A 25945-nucleotide genomic window follows, 5' to 3' on the forward strand; every position below is an offset into this window, starting at 1 on the left:
CAACAGGAAGTAGCTCTCACCCAGTTCTATGGAGATCACGTCCACACGTTGCGGCTCCTGCTGTGATGTAACGGCCCCCAGACCGCTGATGTCATACACCACCTGATAGACGGTGGGCGTCTGTTCATGCATCAGAATATCTTCAGAGAGACTGCTGTCGCTCTCTGACTGTGGCTCCTGCGCAGCTGCTGTCGTATACACCTCGTTCGGGTTGATGCCGTTCAGAACCTCCTCTGATTCGCTGTCATTTAAACTCTGGAACACAATGACTGATGTTTTAGGACAGAGGAGAGATGTTCTGCTAGATAAATAAATGCAAACGTATAACTTCTGATTTGTGTTGGCTTCTGGCTTATAAAGATTGAAAAATATTTAATGTAATTGAATCTGCCTGCATGCACACACACACACACACACACACACACACACACGCTTAACCGTGAGATTATCAGGACAGATTGAATCTTGTGAGTTAAATGAGAGAGATGCTCACACAGTGTGGTTCAATGCTCCACTCCTCTGTGTGTCTCTCCAGGCCACCGTACAGCAGTCCGGAGTCATCCAATAGCAGCCCAGTCTCCAGAATCTCTTCAGAACCGGGTCTGGATGACACGCCTCCTTCATCCTACAACATAAACAAACTAGTGTATCATTTACACTGAAGTGTCATTTATTTTAAGAAATGTAGCGCGAGCACACTTTTCAATAAAAACATTACACAAAAAGAAGTTTGTTAGGCTTGAAATGTGAAAACAGCATTGCCTATTTAGTGTCAGAAATGAAGTCAGGCATTATTGCGACACTTTGTGTTGGTAGTGAATGTGCTGAACTGTGGTTCCTCTGCTAGGACATCTTTGTGACTTCATCCACTAACAATCAGCAAGACACCAGATGACTGAAAGTCAAAGATCACTCATAAAAGTGAAGTTAGTTCTGAGAGAAGTGACACACATCACATTTGATCTATTCTAATACAGCGACATTCACTCATTCATTCATCAAGTGAGATGCAAGTGAATAAACATTTTTGGGGTCAGTGTAACTGTGCATCTGGGTCGCTGACAAATAAGGTTGTCCGCAGTGATAAAAGTAAGAAATATTTTAAAACTCTAGTTTAAAACACATGTGTCAGGTTCATAATAATGTCATCTTTGTGTCCACGTTGATTTAAAAAAAAAAACAAATGGTAGCATTTTCCACAAAAAAGTACAATCAATATTTAATGACTTTAAAAATGTCATGTGGTGTAACCAACAAGTTAAAGGTATTAAAATACTTTCTTTGCACAATGAAAAAAAAATGTAAGGTTAAAAAATATATTTGTTATCAATATTATACATTTTTAAGAGTTCTTAGTGTTACACCATGTGTCCTTCCATAAATGTCTGATGATTTTTTAAACTTTTAAACACAGTCATGAAGGTCTAAAAGTGTTTTGATTTGTTTTTGTCACTTGACAACAACAACAACAACAGCTTCCTGCAGGTTGGTTACACCACATGACTGATTTTGAGGACAAAGGTTTTTCAAATATTAATCATATTTAAAAACAAAAATGTCACTGCTTACTTTTTAAGAAATAACAAAATAATAAAAGATATAATAATAAAATCAGAAATATAACAATTCGATTTTTTATTTAAAAAAAAATAGGCAAATAATAAAACAAATATTATTCTGCACTACTCATGCCAACATTCATACTTTAAGCCACAGAAGAAATCTAAAAAAAAAAATAATAATAATTAAAATTAAATATTTATTTTCAAGTAATTCCTGTGTGTGAATTGAATTTTTAATTAATTAATTAATGTATTTATTTATTTTATTTTTTTAAGTAATGGATTCGGACCAAAATAAATGACTTATGTAGTATAAAAACATTTTCAATAAAGGATTTACACTCAATAACGTCAAGAAAAAGAAGTAAAAAAACCTGTCTCAGGTATGGCGAACACATGAGGAGGCGGAGCTTTGATTCTGTTGAACCAATGAACTCTCTCTGTCTCAGAACGTCAACATCCTGGTATAGGGTTGGACTTGCTACATTCAGCATTGTTACATTGTTACATTCAGCCGTTATAAACCTGTTCCCTCTAGACTCACAAGTCTGTCACAATTACCTTGAATTCTTTATACGTGTTCTTTACATTACAGAACATTTAAAACAACAACATGTATATTAAAACAGGGACAGTAAACATATGAGCACTAAGTGACAATAAAATCAGCATCATTAACCGCTGATCCACATGACATTTAAAACAAAAAGTCAGTGTCTGTAATGATGAGCTGTTCTGCGATCACACGTGGGAGGAGCTCAGCTGTCAATCAGAGTAAACAAACCGCGTTATATTGTTTTCGTGCAGATTTTACTCACTCTTTCGGTGGATCTGGAGTCTCCGGACACGATATCGGCTTCATGCATCATTCACACACGCGTATTCGGTGTAAACTCCGAGCTCAAGCGGATATTTCTCAGTGTGGATCCGGATCTTCTGGCTCTTTTGATTCTCTCAACGCTTCACATCCGCGTTCAGCGTGTGGGCGGAGCTCTGCAGCCACACTGACCAATAGCACGCCGACCTGGCTCTGACGGGGTTACATGAGTCTAAGTAATAATTCTGGTGTTGGTGTTTATTCTCACTTCAATGTCTCTAAAAGTTTATCAGTGTCATTATTCAGGTGTAAATTATTGCGGTCACGTGATGTTTGCTAATTTTCTCAGCGCTGTTCTGGACGGACCAATCACAGTCGTATGTGGTTACTGGATGAGGATCTTTAAAACTAATTTTTATTAAAACTGCTGAGGTGGAAGTACATATATATGTGTGAGGAATAAATGCATAGAATTAATAGACTCTGACTGACAGTTCCTGCTGGCTGAGACTCGAGAGAATAAAGCCAGAGATTATTTAGCAGACACGGGCCACTTCTATTAAACTCAATGGGAGAAGTTGGAACGCCCAACGGTCAACGGATGTAGAAAGGAAGTCCCGCCTTACAGGTAAAAGAGCCAATCACCTTTTAGATACAGACATCACCTGTCAATCAACTCACTAACGCGCATGCGCATTAGCTATACAAGCCGGGAAAATTGCGTTTTTTTTTTTGTGTAATATGAGGTAAAGAAATACAATTTATGATTCCAGTATTGTCATATTTTATTGCTTATTTAAAATATGTTCTTTAATTGTAATCTTGACCAAACGTTTTGGAGATTTCGGTGTTCCCTTATTCAAGTAGATAGGAGCTGCACTGTCATGACTGGAAATAACCTCCTGAGAGCTTTCCAAAGATGCCCGACAGTGGAGTGACTCGCTAGAAAGACTTTGGAAATAATCAATATTTAAGTCCTTTTTTTATAGAGCCAGATTTCTGCAAACAAATAGAACGTTTTGCATACAAACTCAATCCGCTTCGCAAAGGAAAACTTGACTCAAACAAACAAACAGAAAGCGATTTTCAAATCCAAAGGGCCATTTGAAAGAGTAGTTGTCCAGTACCACTGGCTTAAAGTCAGCATGAAATGAAAATTCACCCTATCTATTTTCTAAATCAAATCAAATCACTTTATTGTCACACAGCCATATACACAAGTGCAATGCTGTGTGAAATTCTTGGGTGCAGTTCCGATCAACATAGCAGTCGTGACAGTGATGAGACATATACCAATTTACAATAACATCAGATTAACACAACACAATTTAAACATCTGTTATACACATAATTACACTCAACAATATACAAATAATAACATACACTGTACAGTATACAATACGCACAATATAGATACACATTATTCAATAAAATTAAAAAAAAATATATAAAAAAGTATATATAGTATATATAGAATGTACAGTATTGTACTGTATTGACATTCAGGCTGTCGGTTGATAGTCAGTTGTTAAGAGAGAATATAATATAATAATAATATAATTTATGACAGTCCGGTGTGAGATATAAGAGTAAGGGTAATAAAGTGCAGTGCTGATGTATTTTGATCGTGGGAGATCAAGAGTTCAGAAGTCTGATTGCTTGGGGGAAGAAGCTGTCATGGAGTCGGCTGGTGCGGGTCCTGATGCTGCGATACCGCCTGCCTGATGGTAGCAGTGAGAACAGCCCATGGCTCGGGTGGCTGGAGTCTCTGATGATCCTCCGACCTTTTTTCACACACCGCCTTGTATATATTTCCTGGAGGGAGGGAAGCTCACCTCCGATGATGTGTCTGGCAGTTCGCACCATCCTTTGCAGTGCTTTGCGGTTGTGGGCGGTGCTATTGCCGTACCAGGCGGAGATACAGCCAGTCAGGATGCTCTCTACAGTGCAGGTGTAAAACCGTGTGAGGATGTGGCGGTTCATTCCAAACTTCCTCAGCCGTCTCAGGAAGAAGAGGCGCTGATGAGCCTTCTTCACAACGACTTCAGTGTGGACGGACCATGTGAGTTCCACAGTGATGTGGACACCCAGGAACTTGAAGCTGCTGACTCTCTCCACTGGTGCTCCATTGATGGTGATGGGACTGTGTTCTCTTTCTCTTCTCCTGAAGTCCACCACAAGCTCCTTTGTCTTACTGACGTTGAGGGAGAGGTTGTGCTCCTGACACCAGTGTGTCAGAGTGTGCACCTCCTCTCTGCAGACTGTTTCATCATTGTCAGTGATCAGACCTACCACCGTCGTGTCATCAGCAAACTTAATGATGGCATTGGAGCTATGTGTTGCCACACAGTCATGTGTGTACAGGGAATACAGGAGTGGGCTGAGAACACAGCCCTGTGGGGCTCCAGTGTTGAGGATCAGTGATGAGGAGATGTTGCTGCCTATTCTAACCACCTGGCATCTGCTTGACAGGAAGTCCAGGATCCAGCTGCACAGCGAGCTGTTTAAGCCCAGAGCCCGGAGTTTCTCATCTAGCTTGGAGGGCACTATGGTGTTGAATGCTGAGCTGTAGTCTACAAACAGCATTCTCACATAAGTGTTCTTTTTTTCCAGGTGGGAGAGAGCAGTGTGTATTGTAGATGCAATGGCATCATCAGTGAAGCGGTTGTTGCAGTAAGCAAACTGCAGCGGGTCAAGATTGAGTGGTAATACAGAGCAGATGTAATCTCTGATTAGTCTCTCAAAGCATTTGCTGATGATGGGGGTCAGAGCAACAGAACGCCAGTCATTTAAGCAAGTGATTTTGGTTTGATTTGGTACAGGCACAATGGTGGCTGTTTTAAAGCATGTGGGGACTACAGACAAAGAGAGAGAAAGGTTGAAAATGTCCGTAAAAACACCAGCCAGCAATTCCCTGCCACATGCTTCTAGAGTTGGTGGTGTTAAACTGTCCTTCAATCTTGCTCCTGTACTGGCGTTTTGCTGTTTTGATAGTTTTTCGGAGGGCATAACTGGCTTGTTTATGCTCCTCCGTGTTCCCGGAATTAAAAGCGGAGGTCCGCACATTAAGTGCCGCGCGAACATCGTTATTCATCCATGGCTTCTGGTTCGGATAGATCCGTGTTGTTCTGGTCGGAATGATGTCCTCCACGCACTTTCTGATGAAACACATTACGCTATCAGCGTAAAGCTCGATGTCGTCATCAGAGGCGGATTGGAACATCTCCCAGTCCGTGTGATCAAAACAGTCTTGTAGCGTAGAATCCGATTGGTCCGACCAGCACTGGATCGTTCTGAGGGTGGGTGCTTCCTGTTTCAATTTCTGCCTGTAAGCGGGGAGAAGCAGAATGGAAGAGTGGTCCGATTTGCCAAATGGTGGGTGGGGGAGGGATTTGTAGCCATCCTGGAAGGGAGAGTAGCAATGGTCCAAAACCCGGTCCCCTCGTGTGTTGAAACTAATGTGCTGGTGGTATTTTGGTGCGACTGATTTTAAACTGGCTTTATTAAAGTCCCCGGTCACAATGAATGCGGCCTCAGGGTGCGCAGTTTCCTGCTCACTTATACTCCCATACAGTTCCTTGAGTGCCCGGTCTGTGTCGGCTTGTGGGGGGATGTACACAGCAGTGATAATGACCGCTGTGAATTCCCTCGGTAGCCAGAATGGTCGACACAGAAGCATGTTATTGATCTTACTGTGAACGATTCATCCATGCATATGTTTTATTTATTTATTTATTTTTATTTTATTTATTTTTTGACCTCGTAATCGTTATTTAAACTGTAATAACTCGACTTCCGGTGAAATGACAGACTTCTCTCTGGTGGTGCAGGACTTCTCCAATCATTTAGTCCTCTTAAACCCCGCCCCTTTCTTATAAATACCACAACCTTGTGTAGAGTTCAAGGAAGCATCAATCGCATGTTGGTGAAGATGGCAAGGTGTGTTTTCATCTGTTTTCCTTCAAAACTATCGTTCCTTAACCCTTACTTCCTTGGTTACGGGTCAGCTGGCTTGAATTTACATTTCGAATGAGGAGGAATAACGGCGAATTCACGGTTGTGTTCGAGACATTTCACGCCTGAATTGCTGAGGTGATGAATACAACGCTTCTGATGCCTCTGGAGTTTATTTATATTTTTAAATGCGAGTAACAAGTAAGTGTATTGTGATTCAAAATGTTAAAATATGGTTATCTTTAACTCACTCTTTTTTCAACGGCTACAGCCTCTTCGTAAGCAAAGACCGCGATGTGCTTGTGTGTTTATGTTGTCAGTACGATCATAAATGTGTTGAGATCGCTGCTCAATTTCACCGATAACCGGTTGTGTCCACTGCAAACTCGCATTCACATCCGTTCCGCCCTGCAACGCCCATATTTTCACAATCCAATCAACAACCAATGGGTAAACTCAAATCCACGCCCTACATTTTTCCCTTGTTCGATAAGCTTTTTCACTCAGAAATACGTCACAATACGGAAGTAAAGTCGGTCGCAACTTCCGTTTCATGCCGACTTTAACAAACAAATGGGCTGTGTTTTACAAATATACAAAAAATTCTACAGGATTGTCGAACAAATACAAAATACGATGTGAACAAATTCATTCCACTTGTGAGTCACGTGACTTTTAGCACAATTTTTTCAACCACAGTCCTGCCCTGCATCTCGATTGGCCTACTTATACTACGCCCTTAGAGTATCTACCTTTTTGTGTGTGTGTGTGTTATGGAAAAGTGAACACTTCTGAGTGAGTAACTAAAGCGTGTGCAAGTATTGAGACATACTATCACGTCATAAAATTGCACTTTGACACCACAGACCCCTTGCATAGTTACGTGTATCCTGCGAACACACCGACCTGTCAATCATCCTGTTACAGCTGTCATGACATAAACGTTCCTCATTTAATTTGAACTATCATTCATTCATCATTTCATTTAATTTATGCTACCCCACAATGATTCCTACTGTATATTGTAGAAGCAGCGTGACATTGAAGATCCGCTGATGTTTTACAGTAAATATTATTATACATGTAGTAATGTGTATTTATTGTAGGCTAGAATTATATATGTCTTCATCATTATCTCCACTGAATGTGTGAAGTTCAGTGTGTGTTGCAGATTAAATCTAATATGTAACACATTAAATAAAGATTTCTGAACAAGTTAACAAGCTGATCTTTTTTCTGATTTTTCAATATTTTATCCACATAGTGCTGACACTTTACCTTAACAGTTATTTTCAAGAAAGCTCTTAAAAACACAAGAACATCCATGAGAAATACATATACAGTAGATGACATAAAAGCATGCAGGTAAGATTATAATGATTATTAATCATTTAAACCCTTTTTGTTCATTGAGTAAGTGGAACAGCCGATCGTTTGCAATTTAATGAGTAGCGTCTTCGTCCTACAGTGTCAGTGAAGTTTCTTTTCACAGCGTTTAACCATTAAACTTACGCGACACTTAAGATATGAAAACATTTAAGAACTGATGAAGCGGGGTCTGGGTATCTCAGCGAGTACTGACGCTGACTGTCACACCTGGAGTCGTGAGTTTGAATCCAGGGTGTGCTGAGTGACTCCAGCCAGGTCTCCTAAGCAACCAAATTGGCCCGGTTGCTAGGGAGGGTAGAGTCACATGGGGTAACCTCCTCATGGTCGCTATAATGTGGTTCTCCCTCTCGGTGGGGCGCGTGGTGAGTTGTGCGTGGATGCCGCGGAGAATAACGTGAAGCCTCCACACGTCTCCGTGGCAACGCGCTCAACAAGCCACGTGATAAGGTGCGCGGATTGACTGTCTCAGACGCGGAGGTAACTGAGATTCGTCCTCCGCCACCCGGATTGAGGCAAGTCACTATGCCACCACGAGGACTTAGAGCGCATTGGGAATTGGGCATTCCAAATTGGGGAGAAAAAAGGGGAGATGTCATTTCCTTAAATCGTCTTGAAATGGTCTATAGAAGCATTATTTTTAATTGCAAAATATTCAGATATATACAAAAATATCAGTAGTTTGAGGGTATAGGTAGAGCAACTTGACTGCGTCATTCACAGTGCATTATGGGAGTGGGCGGAGCTGCAGAGCTCTTTTGATGTGATTGGTGTATCTTTCTCTTCAGGTTCATGGGTAGTGTAGTTCTTCACCAGGAATTCTGCTATTAAACATGACTTTTTTTAAGTTGAAATAATGCAGACCGATGGCTTCAACAGAAGCAAATACATACAGTATATCATACAAACGTCTGGAAGGTTTTGTTAAAGGGACAGTTCACCCAAAAATGAAAATTCTCTCATCATTTCCTCATCCTCATGCCATCTCAGATGTGTGTGACTTTCTTTCTTCTGCAGAACACAAATGAAGATTTTTAGAAGAATATTTCAGCTCTGTAGGTCCATACAATGCAAGTCAACATGGTCTGGAACTTTGAAGCTGCAAAAAGCACATAAAGGCAGCATAAAAGTAAACCCTTATGTTGTTATAACTGGAAAAATCAAGTTTTTCCAGTTCAAGTGTATTGTGATTCAAAATGTTAAAATATGGTTATCTTTAACTCACTCTTTTTTCAACGGCTACAGCCTCTTCGTAAGCAAAGACCGCAATGTGCTTGTGTGTTTATGTTGTCAGTACGATCATAAATGTGTTGAGATCGCCGCTCAATTTCACCGATAACCGGTTGTGTCCACTGCAAACTCGCATTCACATCCGTTCCGCCCTGCAACGCCCATATTTTCACAATCCAATCAACAACCAATGGATAAACTCAAATCCACGCCCTACATTTTTCCCTTGTTCGATAAGCTTTTTCACTCAGAAATACGTCACAATACGGAAGTAAAGTCGGTCACAACTTCCGTTTCATGCCGACTTTAACAAACAAATGGGCTGTGTTTTACAAATATACAAAAAATTCTACAGGATTGTCGAACAAATACAAAATACGATGTGAACAAATTCATTCCACTTGTGAGTCACGTGACTTTTAGCACAATTTTTTCAACCACAGTCCTGCCCTGCATCTCGATTGGCCTACTTATACTACGCCCTTAGAGTATCTACCTTTTTATGTGTGTGTGTTATGGAAAAGTGAACACTTCTGAGTGAGTAACTAAAGCGTGTGCAAGTATTGAGACATACTATCACGTCATAAAATTGCGCCTTGAAACCACAGACCCCTTGCATAGTTACGTGTATCCTGCGAACACACCGACCTGTCAATCATCCTGTTACAGCTGTCATGACATACACGAGAATTCCTAATGAAGTTGTCTTCATTAAACATTGCATGAAATGTCAAGTTTTCTTAAAAATCCATATACTTAAGATTTTAAGTGTTAGTAACTCAAACTGAGTACAAAATTAAGGCTTTGGGGAATACCCACAATGCCTTGCACTTGAATTATTTAATTATGTTTCCTTGGTCAAGGGAACTAAAAGGGACTTTAAAATAGTTATTAAGAATTCATAGAGGTTTTAACTCTTTTGTAGTATTATTTCTGTTGTTTTGGTGTGAAGTCATCATGACGTTGATTAGTACAAAAATTTATTTCAACTCATTCCTCCTTTTCTTTAACCCTTGTGTGACCTTCGGGACATTTCTGAGAAATTTGTGTGTGTGTGTGTGTGTGTGTGTGTGTGTGTGTTTTTTGTAATCAAATGGTTTAATATTTTTTAATAATAAAAAAGTCACTTACAAGTGTTCCAGAATGATTCTCAAAAGAAGTGTGTTAAGTGTGTGTGACGACATATTCATCAATCTGTTCAAATCAATCATGACAGTGCAGCTTCAATCTACTTGAATGGAGAAAGACCGAAATCTCTAAAACGTTTGGTCAAGATTACGATCAAAGAACATATTTAAAATCAGCAATATAATATGACAATACTGGAATCATAAATTGTATTTCTTTACCTCATATTATGCTAAAAAACGCAATTTTCCCGGCGTGTATAGCTAATGCGCATGCGCGTTAGCGAGTTGATCGACAGGTGATGTCTGTATCTAAAAGGTGATTGGCTCTTTTAACTGTAAGGCGGGACTTCCTTTCTACATCCGTTGACCGTTGGGCGTTCCAACTTCTCCCATTGAGTTTAATAGAAGTGGCCCGTGCCTGCTAAATAATATCAGATCCTTTCCATGTCCCCCCCACACACGGTCAACAACTTTGGGGGCGTGTTGAATTCTGTGTGCTCGTTGGAACACGTTCAGCTGTGAGTCAAATTGATGTCCGATTCGCGGATGATTCACTCTTTTGAACCGGATCTTTTTAACGAGTCATTCTGAATTGAGGAGCGTTCTGTTACGGAAAGAGTCGGAGAAGTGACTCGCTCACTGAATCAGATTCGGATCAGTCAGTGACTCACCCCTTCCCGAAAACAGGAACTGAACTGGAGCCAAAATACTGCAAATACTGGAACAGGCCTCAACAAAACACATATTTCGATAACACGAGATATTTGACACGAGGAAACACGATTTGTCTGTAAATGAGTTCAAAAGTGATAATAACACTTACAATGAACTACAACTGAAAACGACAAATGTGCAACAACAGAGAAGTGAAATAATCAGCTTTATTTTATTGGTAAGTTACTATCTTTGACTATTATAATGAAGTCTCAGAATAGACTATAACTGCTGTTCTTTAATGTGCATATCATTTCAGTTAAAGGTTTGTTTCTAATGCAGTTCTATCAAAGTTCATGTTATTTTTAGTTGTTAATGATAATTCTGTTGTTTGTAAATTACCTTAAATGTGATTATTGTATTAGTTGAACTATTTTTGTATTTTTGTTAATATGATAAATTAAGTCATTTGATAAAGTATGAGTTCACAGAATAAGAAAATAAATAAATAAATACAAACAATTCCTATCTTAGTAAATTAACTTAAATTGGGTGAAAGTTTTCTTTTAACCCCAATTCACATATAAATAACATAGGCCTACTTAAAGAAATGTTTGGGGTTTAATACAAGTTAAGGATCTGTGTCATAATGTTGATTACCACAAAAATTAATTTCGACTCGTCCCTCCTTTTCTTAAGTCTCAAGTCACAGTTTTCTGTGTAAAGTTATACAATTTTACAACTTTGTTGCCATGATGACATCACACTCTAAACCCTAAAACGGTGATTTAAAGAACTTTACAGCTCAAATAATACACACAGGTTTTATTAGGAGAATTCATGTGAAATTATAAGCGTCACATTTCTGTCTTTAAACCCTCCAAAAATTGGCCCCATTGACTTCCATTGTAAGTGTCTCACTGATCACACATTTGTGCTTTTATAAAGAAAAGGAGGAACGAGTCGAAATTAATGTTTGTGGTAATCAATATTATGACACAAATGCTGTCGATTGAGCTTCACCTGTATTGAACCCGGAATATTCCTTTAAGACAAATAAGTTGTCAAATCATTGAGAGTTTCATGAATCTAAGAGTAGTTATTTATATTTAATACTGAATGCAAATTTAGATCAGAACTGTGTGTATGCTCCGTTAACTGCAAACCTCTCTTTTGTGAATGTATATTAACTCAAAAGGAACCCCAAGCATACCTGTAGAGACAAATGAGCACTTTCAGGTGTGATATAACTCCCCGTCACTCAAGATATTAATTAAGAAAAGCTGAAGTGTGTAATTTCTGCAACATCTGTAGATTAACAGGATGTACATCTGTGCCTGTAACGGGTTCAGGATGGGCGAGGAGGAGAAGGGAACTGGCAGAACAGTCGACATAACTTTAATGACGAAACTGAACTTAAAACAATATAAACATAAACACACAAACATATACACACACACATATACACACACACATAAACACACACACATAAACACACATATAAACACACACACACACATATAAACAAACACATAAACGCATATAAACACACACACACATATAAAAACACACATGTAAACACACGCACAGAAACACATACACACACACACATATAAACACCCGCATTTAAACACACACATATAAATAAACACACACATATAAAAACACACATGTAAACACACACATAGAAACACATACACACACAAACAAACACACATATAAACACCCGCATTTAAACACACACACATAAACACATATAAACACACACACACACATAAACACATATATACACACACACACACATATAATCAAACACATAAACACGTATAAACACACTCATAGAAACACATATAAACACATAAACACACACATATACACACACACACAGAAACACGTATAAACACACACACATGTAAACACGCATAGAAACACATATACAAACACCCATATAAACACCCACATTTAAACACACACACACACACATATAAACACACATATATAAACACACATATAAACACACACATGTAAACACACACATAGAAACACACACACACACACAAACAAACACATGCATAGAAACACACACACACACACACAAACAAACACATAAACACCCACATTTAAACACACACACAGAACACGCATAGAAACACACACATAAACACACACATAGAAACGCACATAAAAACACATAGAATCACACACACATAAACACACACACGCATATAAACACACATGCAGTACACTCACACACAAACACATATAAACACACACACATAGAAACACATGCATATAAACACACACATAGAAACACACATAAACACACACACACCCTAACCCACACATAAACACATATAAACACACACACACACATAAACACATATACACACACACACACATATAATCAAACACATAAACACGTATAAACACACTCATAGAAACACATATAAACACATAAACACACACATATACACACACACACAGAAACACGTATAAACACACACACATGTAAACACGCATAGAAACACATATACAAACACACATATAAACACCCACATTTAAACACACACACACACACATATAAACACACATATATAAACACACATATAAACACACACATGTAAACACACACATAGAAACACATACACACACACACAAACAAACACATGCATAGAAACACACACACACACACACAAACAAACACATAAACACCCACATTTAAACACACACACATATAAACACGCATAGAAACACACACATAAACACACGCATATAAACACATAGAAACGCACATAAAAACACATAGAATCACACACATATAAACACACACACGCATATAAACACACATGCAGTACACTCACACACAAACACATATAAACACACACACATAGAAACACATGCATATAAACACACACATATAAACACACACACACCCTAACCCACACATAAACACACATAAAAACACATGCATATAAACACATGCATATAAGCACACAAACATATAAACACATGCATATAAACACACACATAGAAACACACATAAACACACACACACCCTAACCCACACATAAACACATATAAAAACACATGCATATAAACACATGCATATAAACACACACATAGAAACACACATAAACACACACACACCCTAACCCACACATAAACACATATAAAAACACATGCATATAAACACATGCATATAAGCACACAAACATATAAACACATGCATATAAACACACACATAGAAACACACATACACACGCATATAAACACACACACACACAGAAACACGCATAGAAACACACACATAAACACATAGAAACACATGCATATAAACACACACACACGCATAGAAACACACACATAAACATATACATAGAAACACACATATAAACACACACACACACACATAGAAACACACATAAACACATAGAAACACATGCATATAAACACACACACACATAGAAACACACACACATAAACATACACATAGAAACACACATATAAACACACACACACATAGAAACACACACACAAACATACACATAGAAACACACATATAAACACACACACACATAGAAACAGACACATAAACACATAGAAACACATGCATATAAACACACACATAGAAACACACACACATAAACATACACATAGAAACACACATATAAACACACACACACATATAAACATACACATAGAAACACACATAAACACATAGAAACACATGCATATAAACACACACACACATAAACATACACATAGAAACACACATATAAACACACACACACATAGAAACATACACATAGAAACACACACATACACATAGAAACACACATGCACAGAAACACACACATCCTCGGGCTCATCTTTATCTGTCTTTATAATATTTGAGCAACAGTTAATATTTGTTGTTGTAGTTATTTTTATTTATTTTACTTGTTTACAAGCAATGTAACAAGTAAAAATGCATAACATTGATGTAGTAAATATTAATATGAACATACAAAAATATTATTACATATTTCTTCAACCTGAAAAACGGTAAATGTCATATTGGAGCTGAAATATGAATCTGCATTGGATTAAAAACAACAGTGCAGAACCCAGAAATGGCACTCAATATTCACAATGAAATGACAAATAAAAACATTAGATTCAATTAAATTAGTTTTCGATAAAGTTAATAACAAATAACACCAAATAACAAAACATAATGGGATCATTAAAGATAATGACGACAGATAATGACGTAAAACTAAATATGAACCTAGCTCTATAACGCTTCCCTGTGTTTTGTGTGTCAGGTGTGATGTTGTGATGATGGACTCAGAGCGGATCTCCTCAGGTGTGCAGGTCGCCCATGTTGTCGTACCTGATCTCCAGATAAAAATCATCACACTGTTGGTGCTGTTCTGTGCCAGTCTGCTGTGTGGCTTCAGTCCGCTCTGGGTCATGAGACGGGCAGCACACTGCAGCTCTGATCCAGGTATTTATTAAAAAATAAATACATGAATAAAATCAGCATAAATTAAATTCAGTATAACAAATTATACCATCATGTTCACATTGGATTGTTACAAATGTTTTTGTTTTTATTCTTATTTTAAAGGGACTCGGCACAGAGTGTTGAGTTTGATGTTCTGCTTTGCTAGAGGGGTTTTTCTAGCCACCTGTCTGCTGGATCTGCTCCCAGAAAACCTGCGCAACATGAGACAGACATTCAGTCATCTCGGGGTCACAGTGAGTCTCTCTGTGTTTCTTATTTTTGATGCTAATATTCAGCTTATTAAAGGAATATTCAGGGTTATTTTTAACTTTCTGTCTATGTATGGACTATAATTACAGGACTGCACTTACAGTGGAAGTCAATGGGGAAAGTGCACCAGAGGTTTTAAAAGCAGAAATGTTGAGGCCTGGGTAGCTCAGTGGTAAAATACGCTGGCTACCACCCCTGGAGTTCGCTAGTTCACTAGTTCGAATCCCAGGGTGTGCTGAGTGACTCCAGCCAGGTCTCCTAAGCAACCAAATTGGCCCGGTTGCTAGGGAGGGTAGAGTCACATGGGGTAACCTCCTCGTGGTTGCTATAATGTGGTTTGTTCTCGGTGGGGCGTGTGGTGAATTGAGCATGGTTGCCGCGGTGGATGGCGTGAAGCCTCCACACGCGCTATATCTCCGTGGCAACGCGCTCAACAAGCCACGTGATAAGATGCGCGGGTTGACTGTCTCAGACGCGGAGGCAACTGAGATTCGTCCTCCGCCACCTGGACTGAAGCGAATCACTATGTGACCACGAGGACTTAGAGCGCATTGGGAATTGGGCATTCCAAATTGGGAGAAAAAGGGGAAATATCCCAGAGGGGGGGCTGGGTAACTCAGCGAGTATCGACGCTGACTATCACCCCTGGAGTCTCGAGTTCGAGTTACTCCAGTCAGGTCTCCAGCCTGGTTGCTAGGGAGGGTAGAGTCACATGGGGTAACCTCCTTGTGGTCATGATTAGTGGTTCTCGCTCTCAATGGGGCGTGTGGTAAGTTGTGTGTGGATCGTGGAGAGTAGCATGAGCCTCCACATGCTGTGAGTCTCCGCGGTGTCATGCACAACGAGTCTACACTCGTAAAACTTGCTACATTGACGGTCTCAGAAGCGGAGGAAATTGAGACTTGTCCTCAGTTTCAATCCACCCGGATTGAGGTGAGTAACCGCACCACCACGAGGACCTACTAAGTAGTGGGAATTGGGCATTCCAAATTTTAAATAAAAAAAAAAGCAGAAATGTACTGCTCGTGTTTTGGTTAAAGCACAATTTTTCAGAAAATGTGTTTTATTTGAGCAGTTTAATCCTCAGAGAGCCAAGCATTGATGTTTATATATATATAAAAGATACTTCTTGGAAGTGTTGCTAGGAAGCCACTAGTTAAAAATGACTATTTTTATGCATATTTTGTCGTAGGTTGAATTTAGGAAAACTCATTCATTTAGGGTTGCAAAATTTCACCACTGTTTTTTGAGACAGTAAGTTAAAGTTGTGAATTCATAGCACAATTCAACACACAAAACTAAAGTGTATGAAAAATATTCATCATAAGCAGTAAAGGTAAATTCATAAATAGTTCAAATGAATAATGATTATTGATATGCATGGTATACTTGCTAGTATTATCAAAATAACACAAATATTCTGTGTAATATAGCTAATGTGTCGTATATACCATGAACACCATAAAACAAAGATTTTTATTTTTTTATCTTAATGATGGAACAGCACAGAAAATAACTGAAAAATAATTTGGAATAGTTTATATATGGTTTACTGAATATGATCCATTGTGTGAATACAGACACATTTTGAGCACTAATGCCCAGTGTTGCATTTTTGCTATGCTTAAAACGATTGTCTTAAATTCATGAAAGTTGGTATTTTCGGAAAATGTAAACATCATTAAACATGATGAAATTTAAGAACAAAATATTACAGGTCGAAAACTTGCTACATTTTTAGCAATTGTTAATATGTTCTTATTATTTAATTTGAATATACAGTGTGTTAATATTAGCTAATATGTTTATGATTTTTTTTGTGTCCTGTAAATTGTTGATATGATGCAGTTTAGAGGGGCAGTGATGTTTTTACCCATATTTAATGCATATAATTTAAAATGATATATGTGCTTGAAGCAAGCATTGCACTTCTGCTACACTGGGTCTCTGAGGGTGAAATAATCTAAACTTAGTTGTCTAAATAGTCCTTTTGACATGGGACTTTACTGAATTTAGTCTGATTAAAATATCTGTTGTACATGATCTTCGCTAACATTGCATAATCAAGTTGTAAAACTTGCTTTAACTTTCCACAGATGTGGTTAGTAAGTGATTTTATCACGGTCAAATCATATTAACACACATATTGTTTATGTCTTGTGTCTATACTTTTGAAACTTTTGTATTATCATTATAGTCATTAACGCAAAATAAACCCCGACTGCGTGAAAAGCAGAGCTGTTTGTACAGTATTACACGGCTTCTTACATGAAATAAATCGATAAGTGAACATGAAATGCTAGGTTGAAAATATCCCAGAATATTCCTTTGTAATCTGACTGACTCGTTCTCTTTGTCTGCAGCTTCGTTTCCCGCTGCCCGAGTTCGTCCTGGCCATGGGTTTCCTCATCGTCTTTGTGGTCGAACAAATGTTGTTGGCTTTCACAGACCAGTCATGTGATCTCTCTTATGAAAAGCAAACGCTGCTGGACTGTAACATCCGTGAAAGAGAAACTTCCAAACATTCTCCAGGTTTCTCCAGGAAACGGCTTTCATGGATGGATGGATCCCATTGGCCAGAGAGTGTGAGGTCACATGTAGGCCTGCGTGTGTTTCTGCTGATGTTCTGTCTGTGTCTGCGTGCCGTCTGCGAGGGTGTGTCTGCAGGACGACAGCAGGACCGAGAGAGACTCCTGGAGACGTGTTTGATGTTGCTCCTTCATGAGGGAATCATCGCCGTCAGTCTAGCGTTCACACTGACTCATCATCATCTGCGTCGGACCGTGGTGACAGGCTGTCTGCTTCTCTTCTCCATCACGTGTCCGGCCGGGATCGGGCTCGGCATCAGTCTGGCAGAGATGGATGCGAGTCCTGAGGTGCAGCTCGTTCGCTCTGCTGTGGAGGGTCTGACGTCAGGCATCTTCATCAATGTCAGTGTGATGGGTTTCATGCAGAATCAAGCGGACTCTCCGAAGCATCGCATCCATAAAGTAGCTGCTCTCCTCACTGGCTTTGCACTCGTTACTGCTGTTCTGTTCATTAAAGTCTGAACAGTCTCCTTCAGGGTGTTTTGTGAAGGAGTGCATCATCACAGAAATTGTTTTATGCGTTATGATGATGATCACAGAAAATATTTTTGATTCATCCCTCTTTTATAAAAATTCAAATAAAATAATTGCTGATACCGTAGAAGAGAATGCAGCCAGTCACATCATTTCAAAAGTATAGTGACAAGATGTAAACAAGATACAGTTCTTTGACAAGCAAAATGGCATAAGATATTTTGATTGTTTTAAGCATAAACTTCACTACATTTTTATCAGATTGTCAGAACATCTTTATGTCATCCTGCTTGTCAAGTAAACAGAACTTGTTTTAAGAATATTTAGATATTTTTTACTGGAAAACCAGACAAAAATATTAGTTTTTCTCGATTGCTTAAACACTATAACCAGGCTTTTGAACTAAAATTTCAAAACCATAACGCCATTTATCAAAAAGCTCACCCATTTCCCTGAACTATAAACACATGAGTCAGGTATGTTGAACTGTCACTGCAAAACTCTACACACAAAACTCTACACCATGTGGTCATTTAGAAAGCACTAGCATTCAGTATTGTTCACTCAAGTCAGCACAGCTTGAGCTCAGTTAGCACACAATTACCCAGATGGAAACACTCCATCAAAACTGTCAAAACTGATCACGCACCAATCAGAACCTTCAATAGATAGATAAAAGGGCCCGAGTCATTCAGTTCATTCAGTTTTGGAATAATGGATCCAGAGAGACGTGAAGGAAGAGGTCGAGGACACTGGAGAGGAGGAAGAGGAGGAGGAGGAGGACGATGATGACAAGGAAGAGGAAGGGCACGGAGATAAGCAGTCTCAGATGAAATTCTGAATTCGTGCCACTCTAGTTGACCATGTCCTTGTCCATGGTGTGACTATGAGGGAGCCAGCACAACCAGAGCAGCCTCGCTATGTTGTTGTTTGGGATAACATCAGCTTCCATCGTGCTGCTCTGGTTCATGACTGGTTTACCAATAACCTGAGGTTTTCCAACACCTGTCTGCCTGCATACTCTCCCTTTCTAAACCCGATAGAGGAGTTTTTTTCGGCATGGCGGTGGAAAGTGTATGACTGAGAACCTCACATCCGTGTTCACCTCCTCCAGGCCATGGAACAAGCCTGCCTAGACATTTCAGTTGATGCGTGCCAGGGGTGGATCAGGCATGCAAGAGGATTTTACCCCCGCTGCCTGGCTAGGGCCAATATAGCCGGTGATGTTGACGAGATTCTCAGGCCTGTCCCAGACCAAAGACGGGATGCTGGGGTAGAATAATTATTTTGTTGTTGTTTGGTGTATTGTACAGTACATTTAAGGAATAAAACATTTGCAAATGTATACATTCGTTGTGTTCATCATGTGAAAAGGTTTGAGGGGGAGAACCACAAGCAACATGACTTATGTGTAAGACTATGTTGTAGTGTGTGTGTTTTTGAGGGCTTGTGTGTCATGTCTGAGGGCAAAGTTTGGTTTTTCAGCAAGATTGAATGGTTTCGAGTGAAGAGCTTCATTTTGACCTGAAAATAGGAAGTTTGGGGAATTGGGTGAGAAGTTATGGATTTGTGTTTAGAGTTTCGAGAAAAAGAGGCATCATCTCAAGAAATGTGTTTAAGCAATCGAGAAAAACTGTAATTAAGTAAATGATTTTTTTGCAGTGTATACGTGTTAACATGATTTAAGTGCGGTAAAATCTGTTGCACACGATTTTATTGTGATAAAAATCGCTTGCAGGATTTACTTGAGTTGAGTCGTCACGGCAACAAAGTTGTAAATCAGATATAACTTTACACAGAAAAGTTTAATAAGCAATTTTATAAGGGTCTGGATATCTCAGCGAGTATTAACACTGACTATCACACCTGGAGTCGCGAGTTTGAATCCAGGGTGTGCTGAGTGACTCCAGCCAGGTCTCCTAAGCAACCAAATTGGCCCAGTTGCTAGGGAGGGTAGAGTCACATGGGGTAACCTCCTCGTGGTCATGATTAGTGGTTCTCGCTCTCAATGGGGCGTGTGGTAAGTTGTGTGTGGATCATGGAGAGTAGCATGAGCCTCCACATGCTGTGAGTCTCCGCGGTGTCATGCACAACGAGTCACGTGATAAGATGCGCAGATTGACGGTCTCAGAAGCGGAGGCAACTGAGACTTGTCCTCCACCACCCGGATTGAGGTGAGTAACCGCGCCACCACGAGGACCTACTAAGTAGTGGGAATTGGGCGTTCCAAAATTGGGAGAAAAGGGGATAAAATAAAAATATATATATATATATATTTGTGGTAATCAACATCATGTCACCAATGCTGTCGATTGAGCTTCACATGTTTTAAACATGAAACATTCCTTTAAAACTCCTAACAACATGAAATAGAGTGCCTTATTGCTTTTATAGAACTGTTACTGCATATTAAATATTTTTGAAGCCGTGAGTGTGCAGCGATATAAACAATAGCAGGGGGAAAAGTGTTTTGTGTCATAGCAGTTACTGTACACATGACCACAAATACCCAACTGAGTATTGCATGCACAAAGATTTTCTCACAATCTAGTTTCTGCATAGCTGACTTTATATTAATCAAGGAACATCCGCTATACAATCTTGCAGGTAAAGGTGTGTTAGCCAGAGCTCAGAGCTGCTCTCTGCTGGTTAATATCTGAACTTTGAGCCTCATGTGTCAATCAGCACAGTTAACACGCTTCAGTCAGTCACTTAGAATGCTGTTTTAATTGTATTTGTTAGTTCAAAATTAGATTTAAAATGTTTAATGTCATTTTGATTTGTTCTTCATACATATTCTGCCTGACCGTTTTGTCTGTAGGTTTGCCAAGTCAATAAATAATGGAAAATACTGTAAGTAGGAAACATGTTTTTTCAATATAATTTTTTCTTCCGGGATATTGGTACAGAATGCTCATAATACAACCAGACAATAGGGTGACAAATTAATTAAAGGTTACTATTCCTAGCTGACAAAAGGCTGAAATGAAACATACAGCGTGGGGTCTCTCGAAGTTTGAGGAACACAACGGGAGATACTGTACCTGTAGATGCATTGGATTGGGGTGATAACATATACATTGTTATACTTAAACAGTACAAACTCACAGCAAACTCCTGAAAATAATAGTACAGTTAGTGTGGCAATAATGAACACACATTTATAAACAGTGCAAACAGTGTCACTTACACAAAACACCATCACGGTAAATATATAATAATATCACACAGAACAACCCAATGTACATAACTGATATTACAAATGAGAAGAAACACAACTATTCCCATAAAATATAATAAAATGTCACGGGTCGCGCATGGACTTGTGGGAACACCCAATTATTATTTTTACGTACTTTTAACAGTATTTTACCGTAAAAGTAAATGTATTCTCTTGTTAAATATAATATACATTTTTACCATTAATTATACGGCAAAATCATACTTTTTTACATCGTTACATCATTTACATCACATTTTTTTTGTTTACAATATTTTACTGTAAAATTACATTTATCGTCTTTTTTTTTACCGTGAATGTTAAGGGAAATACCTGTGATTTTTATTATTACTGTATAGCAATTTTACATTATTTTACTGTTATAATTGCGACATGTTTTTACAGCACTACTGTGACAACCCCAATTATCAATTATTAATGATTCCCTTTTGTTCACTTTAGATATTTCTGTTCAGTCTCCCACACTCAAAAACTATTTTAGCCAATTTTCAAGATTTATGCATTTTAATTTCATAAAAAAAATTCCAACAGATTTTATTTTGTAATGTTTAACAAAATTAAATAATACAACTTAAAATATTTAGTTTATTTTATTAAATATTGCTCGATTTAATTTGACGTAATTGTGTTATGTAATTGAAATCTTTAAATTATTTGATATATTTTTTATATTAGCAAAGTTACCCCCAGCCATGCTCCCTTAAATGTCAAAATGTCATTCATTGTCATTCTTTCATTATTACGAGTATCATCTTTATTTTACTTTATTTATTAGACATTAACTCATCTCTAATAACATTATAGATATAGTATATTATTGACACAAATTTGATGTATCTCAGAGATGTACCCAAGAATTGTATAGAATATAAGTACACAATATTTCCAGTGGCTGAACTATTGTGATGTATTTCTCATGATTACAGATGACACAGACAAACACTGATCATTGTGTCCAAAAATACAATAAATACAAACATATTCACAGTTTAAATATCTACAAATAATGTGCTATTCACCATAAATCTATGAAAGCTTCATCCATTACACAGGTACATTTGAATGTATGTATATGTGTGAGTGTGTGTATGTATGTGAATGTATGTAAATGTGTGAGTGTGTATGTATGTGTGTGTATGTGAATGTATGTATATGTGTGAGTGTGTATGTATGTGAATGTATGTAAATGTGTGTGTGTGTGTGTGTGTGTATGTATGTGAATGTATGTAAATGTGTATGTATGTGTGTGTATGTGAATGTGTGTAGATGTGTGAGTGTGTTTATGTATGTGTGTGTGTATGTGAATGTATGTATATGTGTGAGTGTATGTATGTGTGTGAATGTATGTATGTGAATGTATGTATATGTGTGAGTGTGTATGTATGTGAATGTATGTATATGTGTGAGTGTGTGTATGTGTGTGAATGTGAATGTATGTATATGTGTGAGTGTGTATGTATGTGAATGTATGTATATGTGTGAGTGTGAATGTATGTATATGTGTGAGTGTATATGTGTGAGTGTGTGTGTATGTGTGTGTGAGTGTGTGTATGAATGTGTGTATGTGAGTGTGTATTGAATGTATGTATATGTGTGTGTGTGTGTATGTGAATGTATGTATATGTGTATGTATGTATATGTGTGAGTGTGTATGTGAATGTATGTATATGTGTGTGTGTGTATGTGTGTGAATGTGTATGTGTGTGAGTGTGTATGTATGTGTGTGTGTATGTATGTGTGTGAGTGTGTATGTGAATGTGTATTGAATGTATGTATATGTGTGTATGTATATGTGTGTGTGTATGTGAATGTATGTATATGCGTGTGAGTATGCATGTGTGTGTATGTGAATGTATGTATGTATGTGTGTGAGTGTATGTATATGTGTATGTATGCATATGTGTGTGAGTATGCATATGTGTGTATGTGTGTGTGTATGTATGTATGTGAATGTATGTATATGTGTGTATGTATGTGTATGTATGTTTGTGTGTGTGTGTGTATGTCTGTGAGTGTGTGTATGTGTGTGTGTGAATGTGTGTGTGTATGTGTGTGAGTCTCGCTCGTGCCCCTAGAGGGCTCAGATATCTGTCTCTCTATCAGTGTGTCTGTCCGTTCTTCTGGTCTGTATGTGAGTTCGGGATCTCCTCATCATGTCATCCGCGGGTGTTGCAGGAGCGTGCGGACCCGGACCGACACCGGGACCGAATCACGGCGGTTCTGGTCCCGCGTGCGGCGCGTCCAACCCGCGAAAGTTCAGTGAGAAGATCGCGCTGCACACGCAGAGACAGGCGGAGGAGACGGCGGCGTTTCAGGAGGTTATGATGGACCTCACCTCCACACGGGTAACACACACACACACACACACACACACACACACTCTCCTAACACACACTGGAACGGGACGCGGGTCCGAGTTTCCCGCGATAAAATGTCAAATCTGTGTTTCTCTTGGCCGCGGGAGCGCGCGCGGCGGTGGCGTAGGGAGCGCGCGCGAGTAGGTAGTTAGCATGTTGGCTAACGGAAGCTAATTAAATAAACGCTGATTTTATAAAAAAACTAATAAATTAAAGAGATTAAAGTAGCTTTAGTTAACTGACAGATGTTAACAGAACCCGTATGAAGGATAACATTAATAAAAGCGTGTTAAATATTTGTGTGAGTTTGATGAGACTGACAGGAAACGATTAGCGGATTAAACCAAATATATAACATGTTTTTTTGGCTATGTACCATGTTTTTGGACATTGGAATCCACATCTTGCCATCGGAGTACCATGTAAATAGAATAAGTATAGTAATCATTATCAAACAACCATCTGACACCTTCATTGGATACAGGCAGATTTATGTTAACTCATTCAGAACCAACCGAACCTGTTTCTGCTCCAGAACCCGTCCAAACACATGCACACTCAAATCAGTCTTGTTTGATATGATGCTGACTGAAGATCAGATCATCACAGTTATATGTACATTTATAAACAACTGTTATCAAGGCCGATTGGATAAATCTATCTAGACTGAAACAGTAAAAAAAAAAAATTGTGTTTTGAAATAAGACATAAAATAATGAAATGTACTATATGATGGATACGTGTTTAATACTTTTGTAACCTACCACAGAAGAGTTTAATGTTTGAATTGACCAAAATAATCCCTGATCATTATCTGCTGCCAATATCAATCAATTCAGATTGATGCTGATAATTAAAATTAAATAATATATATATATATATATATATATATATATATATATATATATATTTTTTTAACTGACCCATTTAATAATTTTATTTATTATTATTATTTTTTTTAATAAAATATGGACAAGTTATTTATATATTTTTTACTTGAGGCCAAAATTAGAGCATCACTGTGAGCCATCCAATATATAGTTGAAGTCAGACGTTTACATACACTTAGGTTGAAGTCATTAAAACTCATTTTAAATGTCATTAGCAAACTACAGTTTTGGCAAGTCGTTTTGGACATCTACTTTGTGCATAGGGTTGCCACCCGTCCCATAAAATACTGTATCGTCCCGTGTCGAATCAATATGGGACGCAATTTTAAGCTTGTCAGATGGCGTCACGGTGAAATCGTTCCAGATCGGCAATTTAACATTGATGTAAGTTGGAAAATGTGATAAAGACAAGTACAGGTGAAGGAAAAAAATAAACAAATAAAATAAATAAAAATTATATATATTTAAAAAAAAAAAAAATATGTATAAACCATCCAAAATGTATACATAAATAAGATAAAGAAGACAAATAATCGAAAAAATTAAAATAAATATATTTTTAACATATAAATGATGTATTTTTTTTTTTTTATATATATAAGTCAGGGGTCAGGAAACTTCTAATTTCAGCATATAAGGAAAGATATATTAATAATGACAATTTGTATTAATAACGCATATTAACTCAACGCATTTATTGCTAAAACTGTGGAGGATGTGGTTAGGGGCCATGGTTTGTCTTCAGTTTGACACTAAGCTTCTATCTTAATATAGAGAATATTTAGTTAGCTTATACTTGTTTTAAAGTCTTTTTTAATAAGCCTTTTATAATTTTTTTGTCAGCAAAAACTAGGCAAAGTGATATTACTGGGAAGAGGAAAATTCAGTTAATAGTGACAGTGT

At 38.1% G+C, this 25945-nt stretch overlaps 3 protein-coding genes and 1 long non-coding RNA gene across 8 annotated transcripts in view; 3 read left to right on the forward strand and 1 right to left on the reverse strand.

Annotated features, from left to right (window-relative positions):
• Positions 1-2538, reverse strand: part of creb3l4 (cAMP responsive element binding protein 3-like 4) — a 9551-nt gene extending 7013 nt beyond the window's left edge. The window contains exons 1-3 of the mRNA XM_051719347.1: positions 2381-2538; positions 494-625; positions 21-255 (exon numbers count right to left, since the gene is read on the reverse strand). Coding sequence (XP_051575307.1) covers positions 21-255; positions 494-625; positions 2381-2431 — 418 coding nt within the window. The 5' untranslated portion in view covers positions 2432-2538. The remainder of the gene's footprint in view (positions 1-20; positions 256-493; positions 626-2380) is intronic.
• Positions 1-21411, forward strand: part of LOC127453250 (uncharacterized) — a 25776-nt gene extending 4365 nt beyond the window's left edge. Inside the window, exon 2 of the long non-coding RNA XR_007899377.1 lies at positions 20729-21411. This is a non-coding gene — a long non-coding RNA (uncharacterized LOC127453250). The remainder of the gene's footprint in view (positions 1-20728) is intronic.
• slc39a3 (solute carrier family 39 member 3) lies at positions 10778-19899 on the forward strand. The gene is made up of 4 exons (XM_051719428.1): positions 10778-10971; positions 15041-15222; positions 15346-15476; positions 17856-19899. The coding sequence occupies exons 2-4, from the start codon at positions 15054-15056 to the stop codon at positions 18540-18542; spliced, it is 987 nt and encodes a 328-aa protein (XP_051575388.1). The 5' UTR covers positions 10778-10971; positions 15041-15053; the 3' UTR covers positions 18543-19899.
• A 2455-nt stretch (positions 21412-23866) lies between the features above and the next one.
• LOC127453103 (CREB-regulated transcription coactivator 2) overlaps positions 23867-25945 on the forward strand; it is a 36762-nt gene continuing 34683 nt past the window's right edge. For all 5 annotated transcript variants that reach the window (XM_051719204.1, XM_051719207.1, XM_051719209.1 and 2 more), the window contains exon 1: positions 23867-24140. In XM_051719204.1, the coding sequence (XP_051575164.1) occupies positions 23949-24140 (192 nt within the window). In that variant the 5' untranslated portion in view covers positions 23867-23948. The remainder of the gene's footprint in view (positions 24141-25945) is intronic.

This window comes from Myxocyprinus asiaticus, chromosome 15 (assembly GCF_019703515.2).
Source record: "Myxocyprinus asiaticus isolate MX2 ecotype Aquarium Trade chromosome 15, UBuf_Myxa_2, whole genome shotgun sequence".
Lineage (NCBI taxonomy): Eukaryota > Metazoa > Chordata > Actinopteri > Cypriniformes > Catostomidae > Myxocyprinus > Myxocyprinus asiaticus.

Bases quoted from the DNA above. Each gene is read 5' to 3' on its own strand.
- slc39a3 (XM_051719428.1), top strand. From the start codon at position 15,054: ATGATGGACTCAGAGCGGATCTCCTCAGGTGTGCAGGTCGCCCATGTT. The intron at 15,223-15,345 runs GTATTTATTAAA...CTTATTTTAAAG, and splicing joins ACACTGCAGCTCTGATCCAG to GGACTCGGCACAGAGTGTTG. The intron at 15,477-17,855 runs GTGAGTCTCTCT...CTTTGTCTGCAG, and splicing joins TCAGTCATCTCGGGGTCACA to CTTCGTTTCCCGCTGCCCGA.